At 42.2% G+C, this 27,994-nt stretch overlaps 2 protein-coding genes across 11 annotated transcripts in view; both read left to right on the top strand.

Moving 5' to 3' along the window:
* Positions 1 to 204: 204 nt before the first annotated feature.
* On the top strand, positions 205 to 6,352 carry LOC143003393 (uncharacterized). The gene is made up of 7 exons (XM_076154009.1): positions 205 to 672; positions 1,436 to 1,568; positions 2,061 to 2,195; positions 2,925 to 3,904; positions 4,560 to 4,689; positions 5,725 to 5,844; positions 5,999 to 6,352. Exons 1-7 carry the CDS (start codon positions 402 to 404, stop codon positions 6,159 to 6,161), a joined length of 1,932 nt encoding a protein of 643 aa, XP_076010124.1. The 5' UTR covers positions 205 to 401; the 3' UTR covers positions 6,162 to 6,352.
* Positions 6,353 to 6,959: 607 nt separating this feature from the next.
* The window catches only part of hectd4 (HECT domain E3 ubiquitin protein ligase 4), a 33,912-nt gene continuing 12,877 nt past the window's right edge, over positions 6,960 to 27,994 (top strand). For 2 of the 10 annotated variants that reach the window (XM_076154029.1, XM_076154027.1), the window contains exons 1-49: positions 6,960 to 7,636; positions 10,534 to 11,087; positions 12,383 to 12,472; positions 12,562 to 12,689; positions 13,664 to 13,772; positions 14,391 to 14,529; positions 14,718 to 14,888; positions 14,990 to 15,182; positions 15,315 to 15,476; positions 15,839 to 15,952; positions 16,060 to 16,200; positions 16,299 to 16,534; positions 16,728 to 16,870; positions 17,012 to 17,082; positions 17,176 to 17,281; positions 17,386 to 17,506; positions 17,612 to 17,740; positions 17,904 to 18,028; positions 18,334 to 18,487; positions 18,584 to 18,687; positions 18,835 to 19,033; positions 19,182 to 19,301; positions 19,397 to 19,501; positions 19,614 to 19,777; positions 19,934 to 20,179; positions 20,266 to 20,458; positions 20,775 to 20,879; positions 20,965 to 21,053; positions 21,152 to 21,327; positions 21,749 to 21,884; positions 21,976 to 22,120; positions 22,410 to 22,576; positions 22,742 to 22,888; positions 22,991 to 23,175; positions 23,309 to 23,462; positions 23,548 to 23,828; positions 24,003 to 24,192; positions 24,284 to 24,365; positions 24,460 to 24,662; positions 24,802 to 24,937; positions 25,115 to 25,297; positions 25,423 to 25,587; positions 25,677 to 25,846; positions 26,157 to 26,272; positions 26,442 to 26,560; positions 26,760 to 26,921; positions 27,078 to 27,226; positions 27,365 to 27,444; positions 27,682 to 27,845. In XM_076154029.1, the coding sequence (XP_076010144.1) occupies positions 7,490 to 7,636; positions 10,534 to 11,087; positions 12,383 to 12,472; positions 12,562 to 12,689; positions 13,664 to 13,772; positions 14,391 to 14,529; positions 14,718 to 14,888; positions 14,990 to 15,182; positions 15,315 to 15,476; positions 15,839 to 15,952; positions 16,060 to 16,200; positions 16,299 to 16,534; positions 16,728 to 16,870; positions 17,012 to 17,082; positions 17,176 to 17,281; positions 17,386 to 17,506; positions 17,612 to 17,740; positions 17,904 to 18,028; positions 18,334 to 18,487; positions 18,584 to 18,687; positions 18,835 to 19,033; positions 19,182 to 19,301; positions 19,397 to 19,501; positions 19,614 to 19,777; positions 19,934 to 20,179; positions 20,266 to 20,458; positions 20,775 to 20,879; positions 20,965 to 21,053; positions 21,152 to 21,327; positions 21,749 to 21,884; positions 21,976 to 22,120; positions 22,410 to 22,576; positions 22,742 to 22,888; positions 22,991 to 23,175; positions 23,309 to 23,462; positions 23,548 to 23,828; positions 24,003 to 24,192; positions 24,284 to 24,365; positions 24,460 to 24,662; positions 24,802 to 24,937; positions 25,115 to 25,297; positions 25,423 to 25,587; positions 25,677 to 25,846; positions 26,157 to 26,272; positions 26,442 to 26,560; positions 26,760 to 26,921; positions 27,078 to 27,226; positions 27,365 to 27,444; positions 27,682 to 27,845 (7,668 nt within the window). In that variant the 5' untranslated portion in view covers positions 6,960 to 7,489. Of the gene's footprint in view, positions 7,637 to 10,533; positions 11,088 to 12,382; positions 12,473 to 12,561; positions 12,690 to 13,663; positions 13,773 to 14,390; positions 14,530 to 14,717; positions 14,889 to 14,989; positions 15,183 to 15,314; positions 15,477 to 15,838; positions 15,953 to 16,059; positions 16,201 to 16,298; positions 16,535 to 16,727; positions 16,871 to 16,987; positions 17,083 to 17,175; positions 17,282 to 17,385; positions 17,507 to 17,611; positions 17,741 to 17,903; positions 18,029 to 18,333; positions 18,488 to 18,583; positions 18,688 to 18,834; positions 19,034 to 19,181; positions 19,302 to 19,396; positions 19,502 to 19,613; positions 19,778 to 19,933; positions 20,180 to 20,265; positions 20,459 to 20,774; positions 20,880 to 20,964; positions 21,054 to 21,151; positions 21,328 to 21,748; positions 21,885 to 21,975; positions 22,121 to 22,409; positions 22,577 to 22,741; positions 22,889 to 22,990; positions 23,176 to 23,308; positions 23,463 to 23,547; positions 23,829 to 24,002; positions 24,193 to 24,283; positions 24,366 to 24,459; positions 24,663 to 24,801; positions 24,938 to 25,114; positions 25,298 to 25,422; positions 25,588 to 25,676; positions 25,847 to 26,156; positions 26,273 to 26,441; positions 26,561 to 26,759; positions 26,922 to 27,077; positions 27,227 to 27,364; positions 27,445 to 27,681; positions 27,846 to 27,994 lie in introns of all 10 variants that reach the window. The other 8 variants (XM_076154026.1, XM_076154025.1, XM_076154023.1 and 5 more) reach the window with 6 other exon arrangements.

Genomic DNA, 27,994 nt, shown 5'->3' with positions numbered 1-27,994 from the left:
CCACACACACACACACACACACACACACACACACACACACACACACACACACACAGACACAGACACAGACACACACACACACACACACACACACACACACACACACACACACATACATACACACACACACACATCCAGGGGCGTAACGTAAGTATCAGATTTCTGCCGGGCCTCCGTGTCGTCACACTATTCAGAAGATCACCCCATCAACTTAAAACGGTTGAAGCGGCAACCCGGAGTCGCACATGCCCGTCTGCCCGCCCGCTCGCCTGCTGACAGACAGACAAGGAACCCAGCCAGTACACGCAAGCCACTCATGCCATATAAATCAAAAAAACTTCTGATGCACTCAACAAAACGAAATCTCACACCTAAACGGAAATCAAACCTGTCGTTTTGAGATGCAAATCAGATTCCTCCAGCATGTTGTTTTAGCCTCATCATTGATCGTTTTGGCAGCTGCGCAAAATGTGATAGCGGGTCATTCTCGTCGCCCAACGGCTCCTGCCGAAGGCCAACGGATGCGCGTCGTGAATGTGCGGGAAGATACGGACAACTTCGGCCCGACCGGAGACACAGCGGAGGGGAAAGTCCGGAGGAAACGCGCCTGGATCTTCCCAGGGACGCTGTGGTGCGGCACTGGGAGCAAAGCGATCGGATACGAACAGTTAGGTAAGGATCTTGTTATTTTTTTCCTTCTTCTTGTAAGCACTGTTGTCCTGTGTAATACTTTATTATTTTATTTTAAATATATAATATTTATATTTCATATTATATTATATTATATTTCTCTCTTATTTTTAAGTTCATATAGTCTGAGTATATGACCTCATGGGCATAATATTTAACACAATTCCTGCACTATTGAGAATTCTCTGAACCTTTGGTCCCTATCACAAGGCCCATGATAAGTCAATATGAACCTGATGACTGCTCAGCGTGATGAGTGCCAAATAAAAGCCCCGTACAAGCACATTGACATTCAAACCCTGAGTAAAAGTGGACTTCTTGCAATAATAATGTAAAAAGAAAAAGATGTAATGCATTATGTTTTCCATAATCTGTATATGTGCTCTACTGTTATGATGATGCACTCACAGAAATTGAAAGTATTTGATATCAAGTTATGTAAAGCTGTTCATCATTTGAGCGTAGAAAGCAAGGAAGTTCAAATGAGGTGGGTCCTTCTTTTTAGATATAGAATATTTTACTGGCACAAGCAGGACATGTGCAAACAGGACTGATAGTACAAAATGCAAGAGAATGTAGAGCTACATAAGGTTTAAAGTAATAAGAAACAACAGGGTCTACAGTGGATAGACAAATCAAAATGACATGCCTGGATTAAAAATCACATTTCTCCATTGCACCAAATAATCAAATGTCTTTAAATGTGAGATTTTCTTGTTTTTGAGTGTTTGTTGCTTCTGCACAGGGATGTTTGAGAGCACAGACAAATGCTGCCGTGAACATGACCACTGTAAGCACATCATCCACTCTTTCACTGTGAAATATGGAGTCTTCAACCCCAACTTCTACACAGTCTCACACTGTGACTGTGACCAAAGGTGAACTTTCCGCACACCTTCTCAACACATTCTCTGACTGTCAGGTTTTCGTTACCTCCAGGGAGACGCCTGCAAGACCTGCCTGAATTTTTATCATACTTATTGAGCTCCTCAGGGGCTGTAGAGTTGATGGTGTGGTTTTTCGTACATGTCTGTGCTTCTTACTAAGAGAGGTGTTTTTTTATGGAAGACATTATAGTGTTGTCAGACTGCCAAATTTAACAAGGAGCTTATACCATAAATACCATAAATATATACTTATACCATAAAGTTCTTCATCCAAGTAATCATCCCTCTGGATTTACCTGTGATGACAAGAGTGAACATGTTACTATATGAATCGTTTGAAATTCCTCGAAAGGTTCGCCATCCTTATAAAAATGTTCAATGTGGTAGATGAAGTCAAGCCACTGCTCTGACTTTGACTTTTGCTTGACATTGCAGGCAGTGAAGCTGTAGCTTATTGCTTATTCCCCATGTGCCTGTCACCAGGTTTCAACAGTGCCTTCTCGGCGTGAATGATACTATTTCCAGCATGGTGGGCTACAGCTTCTTCAACATCCTACGGGTTCCCTGTTTTGTGCTCACACAGCAGAGGCGATGCACAGAAATGTACTGGTGGGGAATGTAAGGGACACACTCATATCTTTGCTTTTAGCTTCACTCCGTATTATTTGACTGCATAAATAGAGCCCAACATTACGTGCTCAGCAGCTCAATAAACCTTGACACTTGTTCTCAGTGGCAAACTGTACAAACAGAATTGCATGGGAAGTAAACACCTCTATTGAATTGAACTGAACCGGCTGTCCTGTAATGTCATGCCTGACAGTCTGCCAAAGCTTACATATGGCAATGTGCCATACCTCTGTTCCACAAACCTATTGGATAAGTAACAACTACCTGGCAAACTGATCAATGATTAACTTATTTCCCAGAGTAAATTGTCACAGTGATAAACATCAATAACAATAATTAACCTTACAGTTGAAGAACATTTGTCAATTCCTGTTTTATAGTTCCTTGTAATTTTGACATGTCTGTGTGTGTGTGTGTGTGTGTGTGTGTGTGTGTGTGTGTGTGTGTGTGTGTGTGTGTGTGTGTGTGTGTGTGTCTGTCAGAGAGTGAGAGAGAGAATCTTACATTTCCAGTCACTGTAATCATCTTGCAAGGAGATACGCTAATTATAGGTTTTGAAATATATTCGAAAGAGCAATGTCAACTTCACCTGTCTTGAATTGAATGACTATATATGGAATGTGGTCAATATTTGCACATCAAAAATATACATAGCACTTTTGAATGCGGTTCTTTCTTTCCATGGTTGGGTTTTAACAACTTGTTTGCTTTACGCAGGTGCAAGGTAGCCAAGGAGGCCCCATACGCCATCTTCAAAAACTCCCTCCCTTACAACTCCTCTGTCACCACCAGCAACTCTGGAGAAAACACACACAACTCGTCTACATCTAAGGGGCAACATGTTACGGAAAAACCCTTGGTCAGTCCAAGCGGGAAGTTGCCTAAAGGTGAAAGTAGGTGTGTCTCAAAAGACAAACCCAGAGGAGACGCTTTCCTCCGCAAAAGAACAAAGGGCAAAGGGTGTAAAAGAAGAAGGAAACCATCCACAATAACATCCACCCAAATGCCCTCAGTCTCAATGACAAACACCACCCTGCCTTCAATATTGATGCCTGCCTGGACTATACAGAAGAATATGTCAGTAACTTTAGACCAGACAACAGCGCTCTCAAATGTTTCTAAAAGCAATGGATCAATATCAGAAAGATTGGGAAAAAACAAAGGCACCAGAAAGAACCAGTTGGCTTATTCCACACGCAGAAAACAAGATCCATCACAGATCACCACAATGTCTGATCTACAAACAGCATCCACAACACAAAGCATGCCATCTAGTACACAGGCACCAACAGCGGTCACAACAGTTAAGAAAACCGCAAAAAGTCGTAAAGACTTTCAAAAACAACGTCCTCGATGTGGTTCAATGATGTCAGTGAGAGGTGACACTTTTCAGCCACGCCATGAAAACTGTCCAGAGCATGCAACATCTCGCTCGGCAACTGTTGCACCTTCAACAATCAGAAATGCAGTCAATGCGACAACAGCTCAGACTCACCGGATCAGTAAGACAACAGATTTGCCTAGAAGACAGACTATGAAAACACTCTGGAATACGTCCACAACTGCGGTGTCGATTGTATCAACTCAAAAGACGGCGCTCCTTACACAAGCAGCGGCCCCTCTTCATCACGATGGCGAGCCTCAAAAGCATGGGAATCCTTTTGTACTAAGGAATAATTCAAGCCAGCCAATAACAGGTACTACCAAAGTTAAAATCTTTTATGCAGAAAGAAGCCTGAACCAAATGCGCTATGTAATATGACAAGTACAAGCCTGCAGTTGCTGTAGGTGCAAAATCAACAGGGTGAGTTATTGAATGGAAAACTTTTATCTTAGTTTACTATCTATCACCACATGAGCCTTTAACATTGCAATGGATGGTGATAAGAGCCCACAACTTCAAATAACCCTTGAAAATAAAATCTGGTTGGAATATTTTATGAAAAAGGGAGGCCCAGAGCAATCTTCTGTGTGTTTAAATGCCCCTACAGGTGTGACAGAACATTAATTTTCAACACTGATTGTAGTTTTCTGTAAGAGCTTTCTCTTAGCAGGCATTTTTACTTCTCAAGCACAGGTGTGTGACTAATAACAAGGAATGGCGCTGAATTCTATTTAGATATGCCAGTGCAGGGGGTTTGGCATTTGTGCATGCTGGCTCATTGGCACACCTAAATGGAACAGAATGGAACAGAGCCGAGACTAAAGTTATTAGTTGCACCCGCACTTTACCTGCTGTGTCAACTGAAAAAGTCCTTTGTGATGGTATTCTGAAATTAAAATTGGACTAAGAGGGCGTTAAGCTTTTAAGTCTGTTTGTGAGCTGAGATGTTTTTTTTCCTTTTCCTACAGAAAATGAACTCCTGTGTGGAAGCCTCAGATATTTGGATGAATGTAAATACAAAATCCCTCCTTTGGTGAAGAAGTATGATCTACACAACATGGACTCAAAGACTGCCTATCACTGCAATTGCACCAGCAGGTAAAATACTATAATAAAACTTATATATAACACTCATTTTTGAATATATTTGAAAATTCATATATGATATTGAATAAGTTCACTTACTGAAGACAAATAACCATTTTATTGTAATTTAATTTAGGGTGAGTAATTCAAAATAAGAATGATGATGATAAGCCAGGGACCTGTCTCACAAACATGGATTTATAGTATAGCTGCAAGGTGTGAAAGTTCTGGGTCTTACAAACCTTCAGCATCAAAAGCATTAATAGAAAATTCAACTTTTTCCCAATACACCTCTCATTTTCATTTTGCCACAATGCATATACTGTAAAAAGGTACTCATCCAGTCACTGGGCAGATGGACACAACACTGTTATCTCACACACAAGCATTCTACTTGAAATATAGTTTTCCAGGTCCAATAACCGCATAAGCCTCAGGCAGCTTTTAAACTAGTTTAAACTTAACCCAACCACCCAAAGTAGTTAAACATCTAGGAGTAGATGAACATTAAAGTAATGACCCCAAACACCCTAGAACGACAGCATTTTGCATTCTTGAGACACTTCTGAGTTCAACTTGCAGGCTGATCTGGATACCCGCTGCTTTATTACAGTGGAATGTTGGCTACGACCTTCCTAACAACTGGAAAGTCAAGGAAAATGTACCCTTGTTGATGGGCCAATTAAAGCACAGGAGCGCTTGTTTTTTCATTGATAAATGAACAGTTGTAAAGCTTATATTTCCTTGGATATCTATGGTCTCTCCCATAATTGTGATATGGACAATGGTGGCTAAACTACATTGGTGTGCAAGTTTATTTGGCAAACCCAGCTAGTATAGGTCTTTTCCAATTTGAGTACATGTGTTCAAAGTTTCGATTTATGAGTGAAAGCAAGTTCCAATAGCTTGAGTTTGTGTTTTAATGGTGGGGCAATATGCACGACATATTACATTGTTTGATGTTTTTTCTCTTGCCTTGTTTGACAATTTATTGTCGTACCAGAGGTTTGTAAATTACCCCTGCATGTGTGTTTGTTGATTTTACAGCTTGGCTCTCCAGATTGAAAGCTTCAAGAGACCTAATATTCTTCCTTTCCTCCTGAGGGATTACGTCTCTCAGTACTGCTTTAAAATTCCAAAAGAGAGAAAAAGATGCAACAGAAAAAGGTTTTAAAGTTCGATACACTCATACAAATTAATCTCTGACAAGTTGTGGTTGCGGCTGTGCCTGTTTCTGTTAAATGCGTTAACTCACTTTTCTTTTGCAACAGATTAGAAAGTTGAGTCCTGTCATTGATAGTTTTATGCATTTTTCTTCTAGCTGTTCTGGAGGGTTTGCTAAAGCCTCTGACCTACTTCAAGCTCTTAAGAGGATAGAGGAAAAAGACGCTGAACTGCAAAACTCAGTCATTGACAGAAGAAGAGGAATTCCCATCCGACTTTATAAGCGATGCCTGAGAATTGTTGATCCTAAGAGGAATTGATATTATGGCTCAGCTTCTACGATTATGGACTGTTATGTACATTGCATGCAACAATTTCTGTACCTGTTTGATGGTAACAAGGGTTGGTGTCCCAAAAATGGTCAAATCCTTGAATATGTTTTTGTAAATATACCATGGAGACATATTTAATATATTTGCTCAGACCTGTAAGTCACATAACATCGCTTTACTCGTTGAAAAATAAATAAAACTATTTTTTCACTAGCTCGTTTCCTGTTGTTGGCACACCATTTCTATATATTTATCTGTATATAGTCAATATACATATTATTGTACATTGCAAATATACACATTATATAATATAAATTACATATTGAGTTCATCTGCCTCTCTTGCATCCTGTACAATTTCTATCTACTTTTTGTGGAGATGACAATGCATCAGCGTGTATTTAGATTTTTGGGCTTATAATAACTTCTTAATTATTATACTATATATTATTATTATTGTTACTTAATTACTTATTATTTTATTACACAAGCCAGATAGCTCAAACCTACTTCATATGCATACTGGTTATCATCACAAGTACGTATATGTTATAGTACAATACTAAGAATCTGAATATAACAAACTGCCCAATACGTTTTTATTCTAGATTGATAATCACCTGTTTGGAACAATTTTCAGGATTATGGATAATCGATTGATTACAGCCCTATAAATAAATTGTTATGAGTGTGTTTGTGCGTTTAAGCAGCGAAATGATCTAATGAATGTTTGACAGGTTTCTATCTGGCCCGCAGTGCATGCTGGGAGCAGCTAGTTGGCCTTGGAAACATGGCGTCGCACTGACAGCTGAGAGACTCTCATTATCTTCTCCAAGCGGTACAGCGGCCGGGCCGTTTGCGGAGCTGCGCCCACCCACTTTTTACAGTGACAGACGCCTCGATACAGTCTTCATCGTGGAAAGGCAGACATTTAAAAACGGCAGCGCACGGACGGCTTTAGTACGAGTGTCACGCCCACTCTGCTCTGTAACGAGATCGTTCCGTGAGTTAGCTCGCGTTAGCTGCTTTCTAGCTAACAACAGCGAGACAAGCTAGCCGCTGTTAGCACGACATGAGACCCGGTGTGCTGTAAAAGGGATCCGTGTCCGACTGCCCAACGCCCGCTGTAGTCGGTAAGCCTCCAGCCCAGGCACTGCACACAACCCGGGCACGCATCACCGTTAGATAAGAGCGTTACGGCCGCGTTGGTGATGTTATTGTAGCTCACTAGCAGGCTAGCTAGGGCGTTTCTGTCATTCTCTGTCACTGAATTTTTAATGTGCGACCCTTTTGGCATCACTGTCGGAGGTGAGAGCGATGGGCTCCGGGGCTGTGGATTCTTCCCAATGGCTCTCAGTGAAGGAGGAGACCATTTTCCTTCACGACGGCCTCATTCGGGTGACAGATCTCGCTGAGCTGCCCAGTGAGATTGGAGTGTCGGAGCAGGGGGACACCGAGCAGGAGGTACATGGAAGACCCACACATCACAGCTAGTCAGCCATGGTTCATATAGTGTGTACGGTTTCTGTGTATATGCCTACCACTACCAGCAGTTTTAGGACAATCACCAATCCTCGATAATCTAAAACCAAACCGGCTGTAAAGTAAACACACGTGCAGCAGGGAGTTATGTAAGTGTGTATGTTCAATTGGTCACAAAGGTTTCCATCATGTCCACGTAAGCTTTTAATGAACTATGCCAATTTGTTTCAGCCAATGTTGTATTCAAATGATCAGGTGGTAGATACTGCATCATGTCTCTGAACCCTAGGTGTCATGTTGCACAGTTTCAACTTAAGTAGTATTGCCTCTACTGCATCTTTCCCCTACAACCAGCACCTTAAATACTTTCATCATTAATTATAACACATAAAGCATTCTTATCTCTTCAATGAAAAAGTGTTGGGCAATGTATTCTATAGAAACATCACTGCTGATGATGTGACACGTGGTTTTATATTAGACAGACATCATGAAGCAGACGTGCCATATCAGCAATGTTACATCAGATGATTGATGTGTCAGGATAGGCAAATGCTGTTCATTGAGTTACTGTAATTGTATCACCAAGCCTTTCAGCTGGCATGATTTCCACTTCTTATCGCGGTTTAAACCTGTTTTGTCTAAAATGCCAAGGGAAGTTCCCAGATTGTGGCAAACTACATTTGACTACTCACTTGCAAGGTTTTTCCACTGAATACATGGAAGATAAATATCAGTGAATATCCCCTTAGTTTGACATTTCATATCCACATGTACATGTTTTATAATAACATTTATTTAGATTTGATCATGGAGCTTTTAAAAAGATCTCCATCCGGCTATAAGCCCATAGCTGTAGAATGTGAGAGGCGACATGACCTCTGGTTCTTTATGGCGTCTCAGACAGTGGGCAGGCTGTAATTGGTTGAGGCTCTATTTGCTTGACTTCATTTTTATAATGTCCAGTGTGGTGCTGGAGGCTGGGCAAATACACTTCATTATAGTACTACAGCAAAGCCTCTTTTCTGTGAACCTCGTGGGAATAGGGGCTGCTTTGTCACAAGATATTTCAGGACGATTATATATGGAAATTGTTGACCTAAGTGTCTGTCAAAATTAAAGTGTATATACTCATGCCTACACATAACACACATATGTGTATATGGTCGTCATCAGTGATATGCTGTAGATGTTCGTTCATGCTCTACCATCCATACTGAAAAGTACCCACTGGTAAATCACTTAATGTGAATGGCCAGGTTTCATTTTGAGCATCCAATATTTCTGGCATGGGGCATGTTGTTGTTTTTGTTAATGACAAGCTCAGCAGTACACACAAAGTGACAAAATGAGCTTTAAATTCTTCTTTAAGTTTAAAAATCAATATGAAACACTTTGTGTAAGTGCTTACAAAGGGATGATAACTGCACTGACAGCTGCACTGTTCTATTGTGGAAAAACACAAAATGTCACTGGGCGATCTTGCTTATATTGATAGTATGCATGGGCTATTATATGGATTTAAGCCAGAGTCTCCATTTAAGTGCTTATTGCAACAATTCCAATCACGGGACCTAAAATAAGCCAGACAGTAGTGATCTTAAACTGACGTGTGATCAGATCAACTTCCAGCCTTGACATGGATTTAGGGCCAATAATATGTACAACATAATAGTCACATTAGCCTAGTTTTTAGCCCAGTTAACCGTGTCTTTAAGAAAAAAATTGCAGAATCAGGAACAGATGTTAGAAAGGACAAACTCGTAAAACTCAGCAACTTTTAAAACTTTTGTCAAAGTATGAAGGGTGGCAAGGTCATAAACTGAATGGAAATTATAATATTTATTATATGTAGATGAGACATTTTAAGGTTGACACCTTTAAAATGTGTTTTTGGAAATGACAAATATGGAAAGAGTCTTGCCACGTAATCTTAGAGGAGATTTCTCTGTGCTTAGAGATATTCTTGCATCATTCGTGTGTTGGGATTCCCAGTTTTCCAATATTGGTCTTCTGTCCGTTAGCTTTAAGAGTGATTCAGGGATGTTTCTGTAGGTGTTCTGATACCGACTATTTTTAACCACTTGCAGCAGTGTTTTGCAGAGCAAGGTGGAGAAGGCCCTGCATCCAGTTCAGTAGTGTTACTGTAACATTAGGAGCATCTCTAAAATTGAATCAATACAGATTGTGTCTGGTAAATGGTATAATGGATTTTTTTCTAGACCATAGTTCATGGGTTGCATAGTGTAATCAATATGTGAAATGCTGCCTAAGTGCAGATGAAGCACATTGTTTCTCTTCTGATAAGCTAGCCCAAATGTTCCTCACTATCTATGGTCATCGTTTCATAGGCAACTGCAAATTCAAGGATATATAAAATTACTCATAATTAGACTGTTGTCATAATAAAAGCAGTACCAATAAATAAAATGCATGTAAAAATATAGCATCACTTCAAATACTGACTGCCTATTAGCCTGTACTGAGACGCTTATGTGCAAAGGGATTGGCTGGTTAAGCGTACCTGTCGGAAAAAGTTCTGCTGTTCCAGAAGTGAGAATTGACGTCAAATATTCAGTGAAATTAATCTCGGATGAACTTTGAACACCTCTCTTACTTTATTCAAAGTCTCCACTGCTGGGCTCAGTTTCGATATTTGATTTAGCTCATATTTTCTTAGTGTAAATGCTTTTTGATATAACTACATTTGTATATAGAGAGACCAGACCCATGATTGAACCATAGGATGTTGTAATCACTGCCTGTATTCTGTAAGGGATCTCTTTGCTAAAAGCAGTAGATGAATGATGACACTTATGACTGCTGTTGATGTATCCATGTATTTTTAAACTCCTCTTCCTCCCTGTCTTTTATACCAGATCCTTACATTTGAAACAAAGAACCCAGTTGAGCTCGCCGAGCGTCTTCGTGCTGTTTGCGGGAATCAGAGCAACGCATATGCACGCCTGCTGGAGTACCGTCTCAATGCTCTACGTGGCTTATGGGGGGCGCAGCGGCAGCTAGCTTTGGAGGAGCAGCAGGAACGAGAAGGGACCGGAGGGGCTGATGAGGAGACCTTGGCCTTACTCAAAAGACAAGGTCTGCTCCAGCAACCTGAGCAGGCGCCCTTCACCTCCCGTGTTGGTCTGCTGCTGGTCTTCCCCCTTTTGCAGTCACAGACTCGCAGTGACCCAGCGCTCTGTGGTGTTACAGCAGAGGTACTGCTAGCCTGCCTGCGGGACTGCCAACCACTCAGCCTCAGCAAAGAGCCTGCTGACTGCCTCAATGGCCTGGAGGGGCTGCTCTGTTCCTGGCTGGAAGATGGTGCCCAGCAGTCAGGCCAAACACAGGGGCACGCTCAGACACAGATCCTGCACACACATAGACAAAGAGAGAATGCTGCTGCTGCACTTGTGGCACTTGCCTGTGCCAGGTAAAGCCATACACCTAGCAGACACAAATGCTCAGGGTTTTTTTTTCTGTCACATTCTCTCTCTTTCCTCTTCCACCATTATATTTCTGCAAGGTTTCTTCAGTTTCGTCATGCAACACATACACAACGCAGTGCCGTACATTTAGGTAAAATAGAATGCCGACAGGTGCGGAGCATTTTAGTTCATTGCAATTTAGTAAATGTCTTGACAGTGCACAGCTATCCATTCCAATTGCTCGCTATCGATTGAGGCACAAGAAGGTGAATTCAGACATTTTCTGGACAAATACTGAGTTTCATAGCTGCTGGAAGTTTTAATAAATTATCACCAGCAGTTAGGTTTTGCCTGCAATATGCTGTAAATCAGAAGATAGGCAAAGTATAGGAGGTTATGTTAGATGATGATTACAGTAACCGACATTATCCTGCCTGTTGTATTGACATACAGTATATCTGGTATTTGCCTTGTCCTTTGCTTACATGTGAACATAGCAAAAGTGAAAGAAGTAATTAAAATAGCGTTTAAGTTAAAAATCTATTGTAAACAGGTATATATATTTCTGTCTTGAGGGGAACTGACTGTCCATATTTTCGGCATTAGTTCCTGAATACTGGCTTCTGCTGGTGACGACTGATCTTGACTTGTAAAAACCAGAACTCTCCATTCTTTGTTTCCACCTCTGTAGAGGCTGTTCTTTGTTGTAGGGAATCATCCAGCTCTGTTGCCTTTTCACAGAGGGTGGGAGCGAATTAAAGAGCTATTTGCTTTGCGCATCCACTGTCGACTGGCTGAGTTACTAGATTCACTATAGCCTCATTCAGACAAGGCCGTCATTCCATAATTCTCCTGACAATTGTACGCGTCAGTTTCATGTTTGAAGAGCGCAGAGAGTTAGATTTTTGTAAAAAGTCAACCTGACAGTCAGCCTAGGGCCCGATAACATTTCTGTGACTGTCTCTTCATGCCACCACTCTGCATGTATTATTGTCACATTAATAGACAACATGCAAAACGCTGCTGTCTGAATACAAAGAATTACATTCTTCTTAGGTCTTCTCATTATTTAAGTATATTTCGAAGGAGATTTTATTGACAATGTTTTAAATCTTGCCTGCAGTATAACAAGATATAATCCCGACCGAATATTCCTCACATCACCAACACAACCCCCTACATATTAAGTTTCACTCACCCAAAATGCTTACTTTATGAAAATACAAATGCTCTATATACATAATCAACAGTTTGTCTGTACACATCTGTGATTTGGGTTTGTTTTTGGTTGATATTTAAGGGGATCTTTGAAGACTTTCATCCACACAGTTCACCTACTGCAGAAACAAACCGATCTGGGTCAGCTCCCTGTGTCTGATGTACTATACAGGTTAGTTTGTTACCTCGGGTTTTTCCAAAAGCCAACTTGTGATTAATTTTATCGATGTGTTTGACCATCCTGCATTTCTGCTGCCTCAGACTTTTGGTGTTGGAAGGAGGCCCGGGCTCTCCATCCTGCCTCTTGGGGGGCAAACACAGTGTGTCCTGGGGTTTCGAGGACATGCTGCCCACACCTGACAGTTCTGCAGGAGGACCTGAAAATAAAGGTAAACCCCCTTTGAATTGAATTATTTTGTGATAAGCTTTCATTTAGCTTTGGGTACTGAGAAACTGTGCACTTTATCACTAATTGTATTATATGAGACAATACACTCAGTGGCTTCTTTATTCGACACACATTGGACCCAAAGTCCATTAAATCCAGTACAGCACCCTCAGTGTACGTTGTACTTTTGTGAAGCTGATAATGTTCAATTTCTGTGGATTGTGTTAAAGAGGTGTTGATTGAACTCACTGGTTGAACTCAATTGCTGTGGCTACAGTTACTGGTTCTTATCGGTGCAATTCTTTCATGTAATGTATACAAAGCTAGTTTTCTGAAAATTCTGTTTGTTGTCTTATCCTTTAAGTTCTTGTGATACTCTTGTTAGTCTATTTATTGATCATTAGATGACTTATTGTTTGAATATTTCACTTCAATTCTTAATTTTTTTTTTAATTCTAAACAAAACAACAATAGGAAGACCTTACATTGCTTAGACCTTACAGACTCATTTGGCCTCACCATGCGGTCTACATTAGATATAGGGATGTTATGGTGAAATTGACCAGGATGAGGTTTCGGGATAAAGCAGAGCGTGGGAGGGTGATGTCTCACTCTATCGATCAGCTGACCTTGAAGAATGACGGAAGCTGATCATGACATTCTGTATTGGCATAAAGTATCTGAGAGGGATGCTGTTATGAAGCAAGTCTGTATATTTCACTTTAATGCCAGTCTGACACTAGATCAATATTCCCATGCATTGAATCGGTCAATTGGCCCAGATCTGTGGTGTAATCACAATCCTCAAATCAAATAAACCAAGCAACACAACAGATGATCCTGCTTTGGTTAATATCCAGATTGTCATACCTGGTTTTATCTGCTGTGTTGACACTCCCTACCTTTCACCCAACTTATCCAGGCTGTCTGTCATTACATTAGTATTGACTTATTTTTGGTCTTTATCTCCTGCAGACACAGACCTGGGCCGCTGCCTGGCCACAGACGGGCTCTATCTGTATACCACCAACTCCTCTGGGAGAGGACTCGGCAAGCTTGGCTCTGGTTTACATGGGACACTAAGGTAATATGACGCCCCTTCTGCTCGCCTGCCTGACAGACGGCCTTTATCTGCAACAATCAGAGAAGAGCAAGACAGAATGACACAGTGGAACACTAAAAATATCCCATACTATCACCTACCCCCCCGCCTAAGACCACCCTAGGGCTGTTATTTTTGTACACATAATATACAGTGTACAGTCACAGCCCCCTATAGCTGTCATGACAAGGTTGATTTTTCTAAATGACAAAAGGCGTGTTGTGTGCTCTACACTCTAAATCCATGCTGTGCTAGCAAATTGCTCAATTTGCAAGCAGAGGACTTTCCTTCCACAATATGTGTTTAGAATGCAAAGGGTCAGGGTAATTTATTTCACTTGTAGAAGTGCTTGCAAAATTTAAGTGGGTTACACTGAGGCCTGTAAATTTGGTGATGTTATACCTAGAGTTCTCTATCTTCAGTCCAATCTTCATTTACTCTATTATGTCTGAAAAATGTTACCCAGACATCATATTTGAGGGTATTGGGAGACAATTATGACTGTGTCATTCCTACATGAAATGTTTCTAGCACAACATTTTAAAATGGATCTTGCATGTAAAACATTGTATGAAGAAATGATTGCATTTTGGTCTGTAGGGGTTTTGTGTACTGTCGGAATGAAGATTTGGAGCCTGGGTGGGTGGTGTTCAGCAGTGGTCGCCTCCTTCACCGTCCTGCCTCCTTTGATGCCAAGCCTCATCAGCTGTGCCAGGTCATTGACCCCTTCACTCTCCAGGTATACTTGCATTACACCCATGCATTTGATGACATTCAGTGACTTTGATATTGATATTACAAAATATTGCACGGTTTGTCATAGAGTCTCATGTTGCATTTCAGGCAAATGCAGACATTACAAATTAGAGTGAACTTACAATGAACCATAGCCATTATCCAAGGTAAAGTTCACTGTACCATTTTCAGGTGTGCCAGATTGTGCCCATGCCAGCCCACCACTTCCCAGTAGGCAGCAGCATGACCACGCTGCACCTCTGCTCAGATGGAACTTACCTGTACTGGATTTGGACCCCAGCTAGTCTCAATGAAAAGACACAAAAAGGCCATTCTGTCTTCATGGATGTCTTTCACCTATCGGTGGGTACTACATACTGTCCAATGAAGATTCAACAGTATGCATGTTTTTCATATCTAGGGTTCTCTTTTTGATGTCCCTCTCATCCATCTCCCTTGTGCAGATCCAAACAGGACTGTGCATTGCAGACATCTTGCAGGAGAGGGTGATCCTTACTCGCAAGGAAGGCGAGTCCTCCAAGTGCTTGAATGAGCTTCTCTTGAGTCGAATGTCACGCTTCCGGGCTTCCCATTCTGCCACTTTGGCTGCGCTCACAGGCTCCGCCATTACCAACACCGTCAAAGAGGAACAGTCTGGTAATACCACAACAAAACATTTAGGACACTCAATATCAGATACTCTTTATTGTGCAATTGCTGCAGATCATATTGTTATGACGTTATTTTTTAAATACTGTGTGGTAACACACGTTTTGAACTCTTCTGTAGCTGTCAACACTAGTTGTGGACTCCCCCTGAAGACTCTGAGAAAGGCCCCCATGTATGTGTGTGGAACCTATCTGGTCATGCTAGTCTCACCTCCTGGTGTGTCTGGGAGCTCTGCTACACGCTCCCTCTTTGGCGGTACCAGCAGTCTGTCCTCTCTCAAAAGTAAGGGCACACACCAATAACATGCACAATAACATGCTCGCCATGGTGTCTCAACACCCCGTATTCTTACATGCACATTAAACGTTTTACACACATTTTTTTCTTTTCAAACATGATGTATACACCATTACGCGATTGAATTTATGCAGTTGTAAAAAACTTTTTATTCAGGCTTGTAACCATTTTAATCAAAATATTCCATAGTGACTGATTAATGTAATAACTAAGGAATTTGATGATGACTGTTCCAATCTCACACATTTGATAATGTAACATTTGAACACACAGAATATTCACAAACCATATACAATCAATATATTGCCAGTAGTTTGATTATTCACTAAAGATTTGTTTTTGCTCAGTATTAGCTTCCAGCTTGGTCTTTAACTTGGTTGATGGTCAGTTCAGCAGCCGCGCAGACCTCATTGATGCACCTGGTAGTTCTCTAGGCAGAGGAGCCCAGGTGTCAGGACTCGGTAAGCCACAGTCTATTGTCACATTCTGCTGTTATAACTTACAGATGGTAGTCACAGTGCTTTATCCATGTAATTGGCATTGAATACTGAGATCTGTGGGTTTATAGGAGCCTGTTATGATGCACTGAACAATTTGATCTGGACCTGCTCCAGTGATTACATGGATCAGTGGTGCAATCCTGGAAACCAAGCCTTTCATCATGTGTGCCATAGGCTTGGTGTCAGCCATGTTATCAAAGAACCCAAAGGTAAGGAACGTGTTAAAGCAAAAAAAAAAAAGCAAAAAGACTATGTTTGTATGAAATAAAGTCAAATTTTAACATCTGCAAACCATGTTCATCCACAGAAGAGACTGTAGCCACTGGTGAAGTGATCAACCAGCTACTTCATCACGTAGGTGCTATGTGTATCCACCAGCTTAACCTGCTAGCAGCCAGCAGCAACAGCTTGCCCCTTGGTGCCCTGTTGGGTAAGCAACATCCCATTGAGGCCCGGCACTTCAGCAGCATCTGTGACATAATGGAGAAGGCCATGGTCAATGGAGATACCTGCATCATCCGCTGCATCTTAGTTGTTTTTCAGGTAAGTTTCAGACATTGCTGGTGAGTTATTTAGTGTGTCATACGCATGTAAATCAAAATGCGATGAAATACAGGTGCTTTGGCTTCTCTCAGCAGAACACAATTTTACGATAAATGAAACTACAGTAAAGAAAACAAAATCAGAAGCAGAATATGAAACGACCATCAAAATGTTTCTTACCCATTTTCCCCAGGTGGTGTTTAGGTTTTTCAATCCTCAGTCAGAGCAGAACAGGGAGAGTGTGCGTCGCTCAGGTCTGCTCCTCTGGCAGCTGCTTATGGCTCCAGTGGATCAGATCGGGGCAGAGATCCAGAGAGAAGTGTGTCTGGCCATTAGGTAGGTTTAAGTCTTTAAAGCACTGTATTTAAATACGATATAACCACTTATCAATATAATTATTGAAAATAATATAATTATCATATAATCAGTTACCATACTGACTTTAATGTGAAGTTTTGTTTTCCTCTGTCAATGCAGCACAGGCCTGAATACACTGTATCAAGGGGAGGCTGAACTCAACAAATTGCTAAAGCTGGTTTTAACAGAAGGTGAGCTTTGAAAGCTGATCAACATAACTTCTGGTGTATTTTGTCGTAAATATGTCTCATGTACATGATGGCATGTTTATATTTGATTCTCAGGCGAGAGGAACAGCGGTCTGTCCCAACTTCGTGATGTCATCCTTACCAACTTGGCAGACCAACTGCAGAAGAACAGGTTTGGGAGTGAAGAGGATGACCACTACAGGTGAGTACAAAGGCATGCTACAATTTCACGTCATACTTAGTACCTTAATTTAGGCCTTGGAATGTAATTATAGAAACTGAAATCATGCTGTTTTACACATACAGACTGAGTGACGAGCTGCTGCATTGTATTCTGAAGACTGTAGTCCGGGAATCCTGCCTCCTTATTACCAAATGTCAGACTGTCGCCAGGGATGACTTCCAGAAGCTGCTCTCCACTGTGCCAGTATGCATATCAGTTTGACGGGTTTAAATGCCATCTGTGCTGTCAAAGAACTTATTCAGTGAGATAGCACTAATGCCAACTTGAGATGGTTTTCATTTTCTGTAGGTGGTCTCACCTAGTCTGCGCTACCTCATGGCTGTTCAGAACCACCTTCTTAGTAACACCATTCTAATCCGTCCAGATGATAGTGACGACAGTGACAGCTCCCTACAAGGGGAAACAATGAAGGTACAGGTAAACATCCCCTTTAAATACCCTATGTTTGTCTACCTGGAGTCAGTCTGTCGAGGGAACAACTGCAAAAGGAACACAGAACATGAATGTTAACAGTTACATAAAGGAAAATGAAAATGTTGGAAACACTGTTGCGAAAGTGTTTTCTATGTATGTTCCCTAGGAGCTGCAAAACAGCATCCTGTCCTTAGCAACCAAGATCCTTGTAGGTTGTGATGAGGTGCTGGAGACTCTGCAGCAGGTGACCATAGCTCTCATCAACAGTGACATTGCTGACAGAGAAACCAGGTGACTATTTTACTATGTCTTTGTACGGTGGCCTTGGCAAATGCATCTGTGTGATGGTTCTCATTCAGGTCATGGGATATTGTACAGTATTAGTTAAAGGCAACTGGACTTTCTTTTTAGCCTTGAAGAAGTTTTGCCATCATCAACGCTACTTTTAGTCAATGTTGTACAGTACATTTCCATTTTTAAGAGTTACTGATGAAGCCGTTGTGACCCAGGGAGAAAGAATCAATGTGTGAATGACTGCAGAGGGGAAATATCTGCTACTTCTCTCTACCTTTGCCAACCCTTCTTGCTATCTTCAGGTTGAAAGGTCTGGAACAGGTAACCAAGGCTACCATGCTTGGGCACTTGCTGCCGGTGCTGCTCACCTCTTTGATGCACCCCAACCTGCAGACCCTCACTCTGGCTGATGCCCTCATGCCTCAGTTAGTCCAGCTAGTCCTCTACACCAGCCAGGTTGGAGTACTGCTCAATCTAAGGATTCATTGCACTAAACACAAATCCTGAGTCTGAAAAGAAGTCATCAGTTATGTGTGTGTTTTCTTTTTTCAGACTGCCCTTTTACTAAAGACACAATCTCCCCTTTTCACTGAGGAGTCTCCACCTATGGGTGGTTCTCTAGGGCAGGGGGCTAAGGCATGTGCTGCTGAGGACAAGTAGGTTTTCTGAATCTCCATGATGAATCTAACAAGCAGCAGCATACTGCATACTTTTAAATGTTGAAGACAGTTTTTCTGATGAATACAGCAGGGGATTTGCAAAATTAGTTGTGATTTGATCTGTATTCTTATACCTGGTTTTAGAATTCTTGATGAACGCGAAGAGTCAGGCTTCTTGACAGGACTGAAAATCCCTGCCCCATGGGCTGCTGGTAAGACAGTGGAAACTGTGCATCCAGTGCGTGACAACTATAAGTTCAAGGAGACTGTACACATCCCAGGAGCCCGCTGTCTCTATCTCCGATTTGATTCTCGCTGCTCTTCACAATATGATTATGACAAGGTACCTACTCTCAGAATGTTCTGGTAGCCACAGTAAAACTTCATTCTTTAGAAAAATTATTTGCACTGTGTGCAGGACCTCTCAAGAAAAGCAAAATGTCTTGTTGTTGGATGAGATTTCACACTTAATGTTTTCCTTAATGTTTCAGTTGGTTATCTATGCTGGTCCCAACACCAACAGTCGCAAAGTAACAGAATATGGGGGAAATACGTTGGGGTACGGCAGCCGCAGTGTCCTGGGGACAGGTTGGCCCAAAGATCTTGTCAAGGTAAAATAACTTGCACTCAGCTACAGCAAAAACATGTCTTGATGAAATAGTCCTGAAGATGTACTGTATATATATTATTCTATGTCCTCTTATAGGTTGAGGGTGACACAGTGACATTTTCCTTCGAGATGAGAAGTGGACGTGAACACAACACCCCTGACAAAGCTATGTGGGGTTTCTCCTGCACTGTCAGAGCTCAGGTAAAATGTGGGCACATTGTCGCGTCCCAAGCAAAAATAACTTCCATTGCTTTATGATGCTATCCGTTTGAATCATGATCCCCTCAAGATGCCGTTGGTTTTATGTTTTCAGGAGTCATCTGAAGATGTCTCTGGGGGGCTCCCTTTCCTGGCAGACCTTGCACTGGGTCTGTCAGTGCTGGCCTGCTCAATGCTCCGCATTCTCTATAACGGGCCAGAGGTGACAAGAGAGGAGGAAGCCTGCAATGATTTGCTCTGTTCAAAGCTGCTGCAAAGGTGACACAGCAAATGAAAAAAGTTCCACTAACTATTCCAAAATGTCATGTAATCTATCAGGTAGATATTTTACTCCACACATATAAGGAAAAGGGAACAAAGGTTGAAAAAAAGCAGTCTGGCAGATTGGTGACAGCTTTTGTTTTTTTCTTACAGGTGTCAGTGGCAGGTGGAAGCAAATGGTGCAATCTCGCCTGCCCTTACTCCGAGCCCTTCACCTTTGCCACTCACCATTGATGAGGACAGGGAGTTCACCTATCCTTCTGATGTGCTCATCCCACCCCCAGGCCTCATGCCAGGGATGTACTTTGACTTACCACGTATACGCCTGCCTCCAGGCATTATGGGGAGGCTACGTGAGGTGTCTGGAAGGGCTCGACCACAGTTCCGCCCCAGCATCAAGTAAGGAGTCGTGCATTAAGTGTATGACGTAATTCCTTTTTTGTCCAATTTAATAAAATAATGTTTTTACATGCAACCTTTTTAAGGGAGGTGATCAGGCCAGATATCATGGAGGAGGTTATAGTATCATGTGTGATAAAACATTTAAGCCTGGTGGACGCCCTTCAGTCTCTTGTCAACTACCAGTACCGTGAGGAGCACACAGAGGAGTATGATCTGGTCTGTAAGATCATGACGGAGACTTTTAAGAAGATCAACTCAATGGAGCGTCAACTACAGGTACACGACTACCAGAGCTGCACAGAATTGCCTTAGGCCAGAAACGCCTGTGTCGGCTTGTCATTATGGAAAATGCAAATGAAAAAATCTGTTGTCTGTTTTGACTATGCAATCCAGTTCAAAGTCATAGAAAGCGACATATGGCAGAGTAAAGTTGAAAACAAATCCACTGGAAGACGATTTTGTGATTAGTACCGGGAATGGTGATGTTTTGTGACTGATGTATATAAATTGTCTATAGTAAGCCAGAGGGATCGAGCACCAAAAATAAGAATACTTGCTCTGTCTCAAACTACCTTCTCTTTTGGTACTCAAGAGTGTAGCAGAATTGGAACAGAAGTGGCAGAATGAGGTGGAGGAGGCCCAGCAGGGAAAGTTGGAGAATAACACTCCTTTCTTTCACGACTACCACTTCTTTGAGGTACAGAGGACACTTTACAACTCGTGTCTTGGAGTTGACCTCCCATTTTCTGTCATCCTCGTGATTTATTTGTTTTTTATAACAGAACAAAATTAAGGAGCTGGAGTTGCTTTGCTCGCTGAAGGAGGTTCCACTTGATTTCAGTGATCTGGAAAATGTTGTCCTTGCACTGAGGTAATTCATTTTAAATCAACTCCTTGAAGTGCCCCCCCCCCCCAGCCGGTGATGTCACAGGTTGATCTGTCTATAACATTCTGTTTCTGCGCCAAAAGGGAGAAGTTCTTTCAGGAGGTGAACACCACACATTCACGATGTAACACCACACTCGCCAAAACCAAGGCACTAGTGAAGAGTCTGATGAACCGCACCGAGCTGCTGCTCCATGTCACCATTGCTCCACATTCCAGAAACTTAACCACCACCACACCTGTTGGTACACCCGGTCCAGGTATGTATTATTTTTCTTCTTACATTTGTGTTTAGCTAAGTGAGTGCTTGGTTGGCAGCTGGGTGGGGAATAGAGACTTGTTTTTTGAGTTAGAACTTGTCATAATGATTTAAATCCTACATTTATCTCATAATTCTAGGAAGCCTTACTTTACTAACCCTTTTTGTATCCAGAGTAATATTGAACAAATATTTCCTCATTGAATGGGATAGCCCATAAAGAGACACCCATATGTTTGACTGCAACAAATCTCTATCTCTATTTACTTAAATTGACAGCTGCTTTGCTTCTCGCATAGTTCATAGTCCTGGGAACCCTGCTCAGTTGTTTTTTAATTTTCATCCCCTTATTAGTTGCTTTACTTCCTCCTAAAACATCAGTTTGAGTTCAGAGAGTCACAGTAATATTTTTTTTGTGTCAGCCTCCAAATCTGTGTCGGATGCCAAGACTGTCATCCCCATGGTGAAGCAGCCGGTCTTCCTGCGCAGCATGTCAGCTCCCTCTGATTTGGAGATGATTGCAAACCAGGACTTGGAGTTTACGCATGCCCCCCAAAGGTATATCATTATTTTTTATCGATAACATTAATAGCAGACGAATGTATGAATGGAGGGGGAATTTATTCCTTCCACCCTTTTTAACCACTAGGAGGCGACACCACCCTACAAGTCATCGTAGCAGCTCATTTACTCTCCTGCAATCGCTCACCATAGAGGACAATCGTGACAAGCCCACATACAGTGTGCTGCTGGGACAGCTCTTCGCCTTTATTGGGACTACACCTGACCAGGCTGTAAGTCTCTTGCCTGTCAGCAGATTTCTAAGGCAACTTTTGTATTTCTGTGTGAGATTGTGCTGTTGCCATAGCTACACAAGCAATGCTAAAATCTTTGATGTGAGTTGAGGTGTCAATTACACAGTCCATAACTACAGTATGTGCATTTGAGTTTACAATATGTGAGGAACAGTTGAACAGTACAAAGATACTTTAACGAAGTAAGGCATAATTCTGAAATTCTTTCTGGCAATCTTCAATTCTTCAGTTAATTAAATTGTGAAGACGGGAATGTTTCTTTCCATAGGTATCGAGCAGCAGTTTCCTGTCTGCTGCACAGACACGCTGGAGGCGTGGCAGCACAAGGAAGCAGGCACTGGTTCATATGAGAGAGCTTCTCACTGCTGCTGTTCGAGTGGGTGGGGTCACCCACCTGGTGGGGCCTGTTACGATGGTGCTACAAGGTGGCCCAAGGTAAGAATAAAGCTAAGATGCTTATTTAGTCATCAATATATAGTATGCATGGATACATTGAATATACATTATTGTCGAACAATACAAGCTGTAAAGGCCTAAGTGTAGCAGCGTTTCTGTGTGGTTAAGTAACGCATATCTGTGTATCTCTGTGCGTCAACACAGGATTGAGGAGCTGACCTGTGGTGGGATGGTAGAGCGGGTGCAGGAAGCCTTTGGAGAGACCATGACATCTGTGGTGTCATTATGCGCTCGCTACCCTATTGCTTGTGCCAACAGTATTGGCTTGCTTTGCACAATCCCCTACACCAGGCAAGAGAGTTTTTCCAGAGTCCTTACTTAAAATGTTCCTTTTATTTGTAGACCTTGACATCCTGAGATTATTTTTCGTCATTCATCATCTCTGTGATATAGGAGTGAGGAGCAGTGCCTGGTGCGGAGTGGACTGGTCCAGCTTATGGACAGCCTGTGTAGTCTAAGTGGTCAGAGGGAATGCAGCTCAAATGAGAAACAGACCAAAAAGCAGAAGGTGGCCACCATGGCATGGGCTGCTTTTCAGGTGCTTGCCAACCGCTGCATCGAGTGGGAAAAGGTGGAAGGTATGTTACATTTGAAAAGTGCTTATTATTTGTAGGTATTCAGTCTGGTTATGTATATACAACATTTGACCAAAATATCTCTGAAAATAGCGTGATTTATTGTCATGATATCATTCCTCATTACCTTTTAAAGGTGGTTCTACAGATGCTGTGCACTCTGGTCTGGCACGGCAGGTCTCCAGTTTGCTGACCAATCACTTGGCCAGAGCCACAGAATGCTGTGGTAACCAGGCAGCTGGGAATGATGCCTTACAGGATGTTCTTAGTCTGCTAAATGACCTTTCCAGGTAATTCTTTTTTATTGATAGCAGACAAGTAGTGCCATATCATTATTATCTTGTATGTGTATTTTAACTTTGTTTTGTGTTCCAGGAGCCACATAGGGAAGGCTATCCTGAGCCAACCAGCCTGTGTGTCTAAGCTCTTGTCTCTGCTACTTGACCAGAGGCCCTCCCCAAAGCTGGTACTTATCATCCTGCAGCTATGCCGAGCCGCCCTGCCTCTCATGAGTGTGGAGGACTGTGGCAACGTGGCCCTGCCATCATGGAGCTACTCTATTAACACACTAGATGCTGAACAACAGGACGCTAGTGACCCTGCTTCACGTATTGCTGCCCTGCTGCTAGCCAAACTTGCAGACTATGTAGTACCAGGTTGGTCATTTTTTAACTAAGCTTGGTTCTAGTTGTAGTTCTTGTTTAATGAAAAATTAAAGAGAGGCCAAAAACACAATATGAACTCAAAGTATGGTTTTGAGTGGATTAGCCTTGTCACAAAGCTGCTATCCACAGCAAATTGTTTTATTTACATATTGCCCTGTTTGCCAGGCTGCCAGACCCTGCTATCCCCCAGCTCCTCTGAGCCAGACACTAGTCTGTCCCGTGCTAGTTCCAAAGGAGCACTAAAGTCTGATAAGGAAGCTGGGGAGGAAGGAGAGGCTGTTGATGGCAAGTTGTCGATCTTTATCCACAAGAGGGAGGACCAATCATCCCATGAGGTCCTACAACCGCTACTCAGGTAAATTGCCATTAATATCATTACTTTATTCACTTTGTCAAGCTTACTTTCACTTTTCTCTGATACAAATGTCCTTTAATCCAAAATGCAGCAGCTCTGAAGGGCGTCCCTTTCGGCTTGGTACTGGAGCCAACATGGAAAAGGTGGTGAAGATGGACAGGGACATGACCAAGGTTAGGGTTTAGTAAAAACATTTAGATTCTGTGTTTCACAATATGAAACCTAGTGTTAGTTTTAGTCCAACCTGCCAGTGTTATCTCTCCTTAGAGCGGAAACTGTGAGGTGATAACAGAGGAAGCAGCTGCTGCCCTGAGGAAAGCCAACAAATGGGCACAGTCTGGGCTAATAGTGAGTGTTGGTCCACCCGTGGAGACTCAGCCCCAGGAGACTGCTGGAGGCGTTACTACTGGAGACAAAAAGAAAACTGCGCAGACCGTTGTTTGCAGGGACAGGAATGCTGATCTGGCCAGGTAAGTAAATCACAAAAGGCAATTTTATGAAAACACTTATAGGTATCTCAACTTTATAAAGTGTTTATTATAAAGTCTGTTTATCAATGGATGGATGTGTTTGTGCCCAGCTCTTGACTCTCAAACTTGCCTTGAACAGGTCAGACCCAGTCAGGCCATTCATCAGTGGCCACGTCGCCAACAGCATGGCTGCAGAGGTTATTGCTCTGCTGCATAGCCTTCTCACTGCCCCCGAGTCCAACACTGCTCAGATCTGGACGAGCACTGCTGAAAAAGTAAAAAACTGTTGTGCTTCTACGCACAGTACATAACATGCATACTCTTAATCATTAGACATATTCAGTAAACATTTCTGTTCTGGCTGACGGGTATTTGATGTTGTTTGCAATGCTCTTTCTCTTAAACCTGCTTAAACCATGCCTTTTCACTTTTGCTCTCCTTGCATTGCCTAGGTGCTTTCCCGGGCACTGATGTTTATCCCTCAGCTTGGAAAGTACGCAGAGAGTATTCTGGAGAATGGGAGCAGCAGTGGCAGGAAACTGGCTAAGCTTCAGGCCATTGGGAGGCAGGCTGTTGCTGCACTCTGCGCACTTGGGGGCTTCAAAGAAACTATTAAGATAGGCTCTGAGGTCCAGGTTGGTTAACTATTCAGTGCAAATACTAATGTCTTCTAATTCACTGCCCCGATAAACGGACATCAGAATATTGAAAGATACAACTGCCTCCAGTATATATGTTCTATGATGTCTTTGATCTACAGGTGATAGGCAAAGGAGTGTTGGGCAGTGTGGGTGTAGTTATGTCAATCAACGAGCAGGAAGGCATTGCCACAGTCAAATTCCCTTCTTGTGAGTACAGACGAGCCTGCAAAGCCTCAGACATCCTGACTGTGCCTATTTCACGCCTCTGCACACCCAGATCTGAGGTAAGACATTCAGCATTCCGGCAGTTTTGCTGTTTTTCTCGCTCAAAGAATAGCAGTCTGAGTCTCTCTTTGTGGGCCCACCCTTGCAGGCTCTCCCCCTGTATAAGCTGTCAATCACAGAGAAGGTGGTACAAGCAGTGCAGTCCATGCTTCTGCCACAAGAGGGCAGTCTCTCCATTCACACTTCTCTCCCAGCTACCGGGGATGGCTCCAGTCCAGTGATGGCTGCAGTGCGCTTGCTTGCTGAAATCAGAACCAGGTTGGTAAACACTGCTGTAGGTGAACTCTTTTGCTGTATATCTATGCAATATAGTTTTTGGTCGTCCTGTGCAGGATCTGAAAGTTGATACCATTATTAATTTTTTTGATGGCACTCACTGGATGTCACACTGTCATATACTGTATATGAGAGGTCCCAATCTGTAACTTGTAATTTTTTATTTACCCTTTCTTTCTGTATTTAAAACTTTGAACTTAAAGTATTAAAAAATCACTTGTCTGTTTTTCTTTTTGAAAAGAAAATTAACTCAAAAGATCATTATTTAATGTTACTTGACAATGTGTTTCAGAGCATGCCTGGTGATGGCCCAGCTCCTGGAGGATAGCTCCTTTTGTGAGGAGTTCATCCAGCAGTGTCCTGCTGCTGTGGAGGTTCTCAACCTGGTAGCCCAGGAATGCAGCCCTGGTGAGCACTTCTAGCATACTACCTTGTTATAATATTTGAGCATCCAAAACCACTCAAGTTTAGGATAATCAGTTTAAGTTGTTGCATATGTTGCAGAGTTTGTCATTTTTACAGTGTTGTTGTTCATCTGGGTTACATCATACACTGTTTGAAGCTGTGTGTCTGACAGAATCTCCCCATGCAGGGGAACGCCTTGGTATGGTTGAGGCTCAGTGTGAAAGAGTGAGAATGCTATACCGGGACTGTGCACGGCCACCACCCCCGCCACTGCAAACAGACAGACGCCAGGTGGGAGTTGCCAAAATAAATTGACCTCACAATGATCTCAATGAATTTTGTTGATAGGAATAATATTTATCATATAGCATACGCTAATGCTATGATTCATTCAATACGGTTTTGATTCCACATTTATATTGAATTCAGTAGTGTATTTAGCTGTGTGGGTGGAGCTGGTTTTATCCCTCTCTTGTGCTTATCCCTCTAGCCCAAAGAGATCACCTGGTGTCCATCCAGAGTCTTCCCTCCTGTACGTGCCTGCATGTTCTCCTCTCGTTTAACTTCTGTCACTTTCTTGGCTGACCCCAGTGCTGGAGGAGGTCTGCCCAGGGGCACCTTCATCTATGCCACCTCTCCTGTACCAATTCAGGTGAGCACATTGGAGAGTAATAAGCCATGTTTAGCCTTCACTTTAATTATCTTTAATGTTAATTGTAAAGTTGTGTAATTGTGTAAAGTAAAACCAAGGATATACTGATAGTGCTGCTTGATTATAATCTTGTTTTTACCTTTGTTTTCTCTGTAGGCCCCATCCTTTTATTGGGAAATAGAGATTGTCTCCTATGGAGACTCTGAAGAGGATAGCGGTCCAATTGTATCTTTTGGTTTCGCCACTGAAGCAGAGAAGCGAGATGGAGCATGGACCAACCCTGTTGGCACATGTCTCTTTCATAAGTATGTTCATCTGCATAGAAACAATTTGATTACCTACCAGTGAGCTTTTCCCCACTAACTTAACTAACTACTATCCCTCTTTTTGTTTTGTTGATCCATCTCTGTCTTGTTGTTGTCGTGTCTGTCCGTCTCTGTCAGTAATGGTAGGGCAGTACATTATAATGGCTCCAGTCTGCTGCAGTGGAAGAGTGTCAGGCTGGATGTGGCTCTACTTCCTGGTGAGATATTGTTTTGTTGTTTTTCTACAGATGCACTCAGCATCATGTTTTTTTTTCATTCTTTTTTTTTTATATATAGACAAAAATCTGAACTGCTATTTAAAGCACATGCACTTATCTGTTTGTTTTCAAAGCACATCTTTCCTTACACAAGCTGTATAGTGTGTTTTAACCTTACTTTTTAACATTGTGTCAGTGCTGAGAAACTAAATGTTGCTGTTGTTTGTATACACTTAGGTGATGTGGCAGGCATAGGCTGGGAGCGTTCAGAGGGCACTCCTCCGCCCCCTGGTCAGGCCCCCAAAGGAAGGGTCTACTTCACCTACTGCGGTCAGCGGCTCAGCCCCACCCTTGAGGATGTAGCTGGGGGAATGTGGCCCTTGGTTCATATTCAAAAGAAGGTTGGATCCCTGCTAAAAATGATCTCCCAGTTTCTGCATTTGAATTGCTCATCTATATTTTCATCCCATATTTTCTGATATCTTTTGCACATTACACTTCCATGTGAAAGTATTTGATATCTTAATTACACTGTATACAATTTCTCAAG

The sequence above is a fragment of the Genypterus blacodes genome, unplaced genomic scaffold, assembly GCF_046128005.1.
Source record: "Genypterus blacodes isolate CSIRO-AG114 ecotype Tasmania unplaced genomic scaffold, CSIRO-AGI_Gbla_v1 ptg000061l_1, whole genome shotgun sequence".
Lineage (NCBI taxonomy): Eukaryota > Metazoa > Chordata > Actinopteri > Ophidiiformes > Ophidiidae > Genypterus > Genypterus blacodes.
Note: the sequence above shows the minus strand (reverse complement) of the source record. Positions and strands in the feature narration are given on the sequence as shown.

What these genes read in the sequence shown, in the direction of transcription:
- LOC143003393 (XM_076154009.1), top strand. Translation starts at nt 402, where the DNA reads ATGCAAATCAGATTCCTCCAGCATGTTGTTTTAGCCTCATCATTGATC. An exon ending in GATCGGATACGAACAGTTAG is followed by an intron (nt 673 to 1,435) that starts GTAAGGATCTTG and finishes GCTTCTGCACAG; the next exon opens with GGATGTTTGAGAGCACAGAC. An exon ending in AAAAGATGCAACAGAAAAAG is followed by an intron (nt 5,845 to 5,998) that starts GTTTTAAAGTTC and finishes TTTTTCTTCTAG; the next exon opens with CTGTTCTGGAGGGTTTGCTA.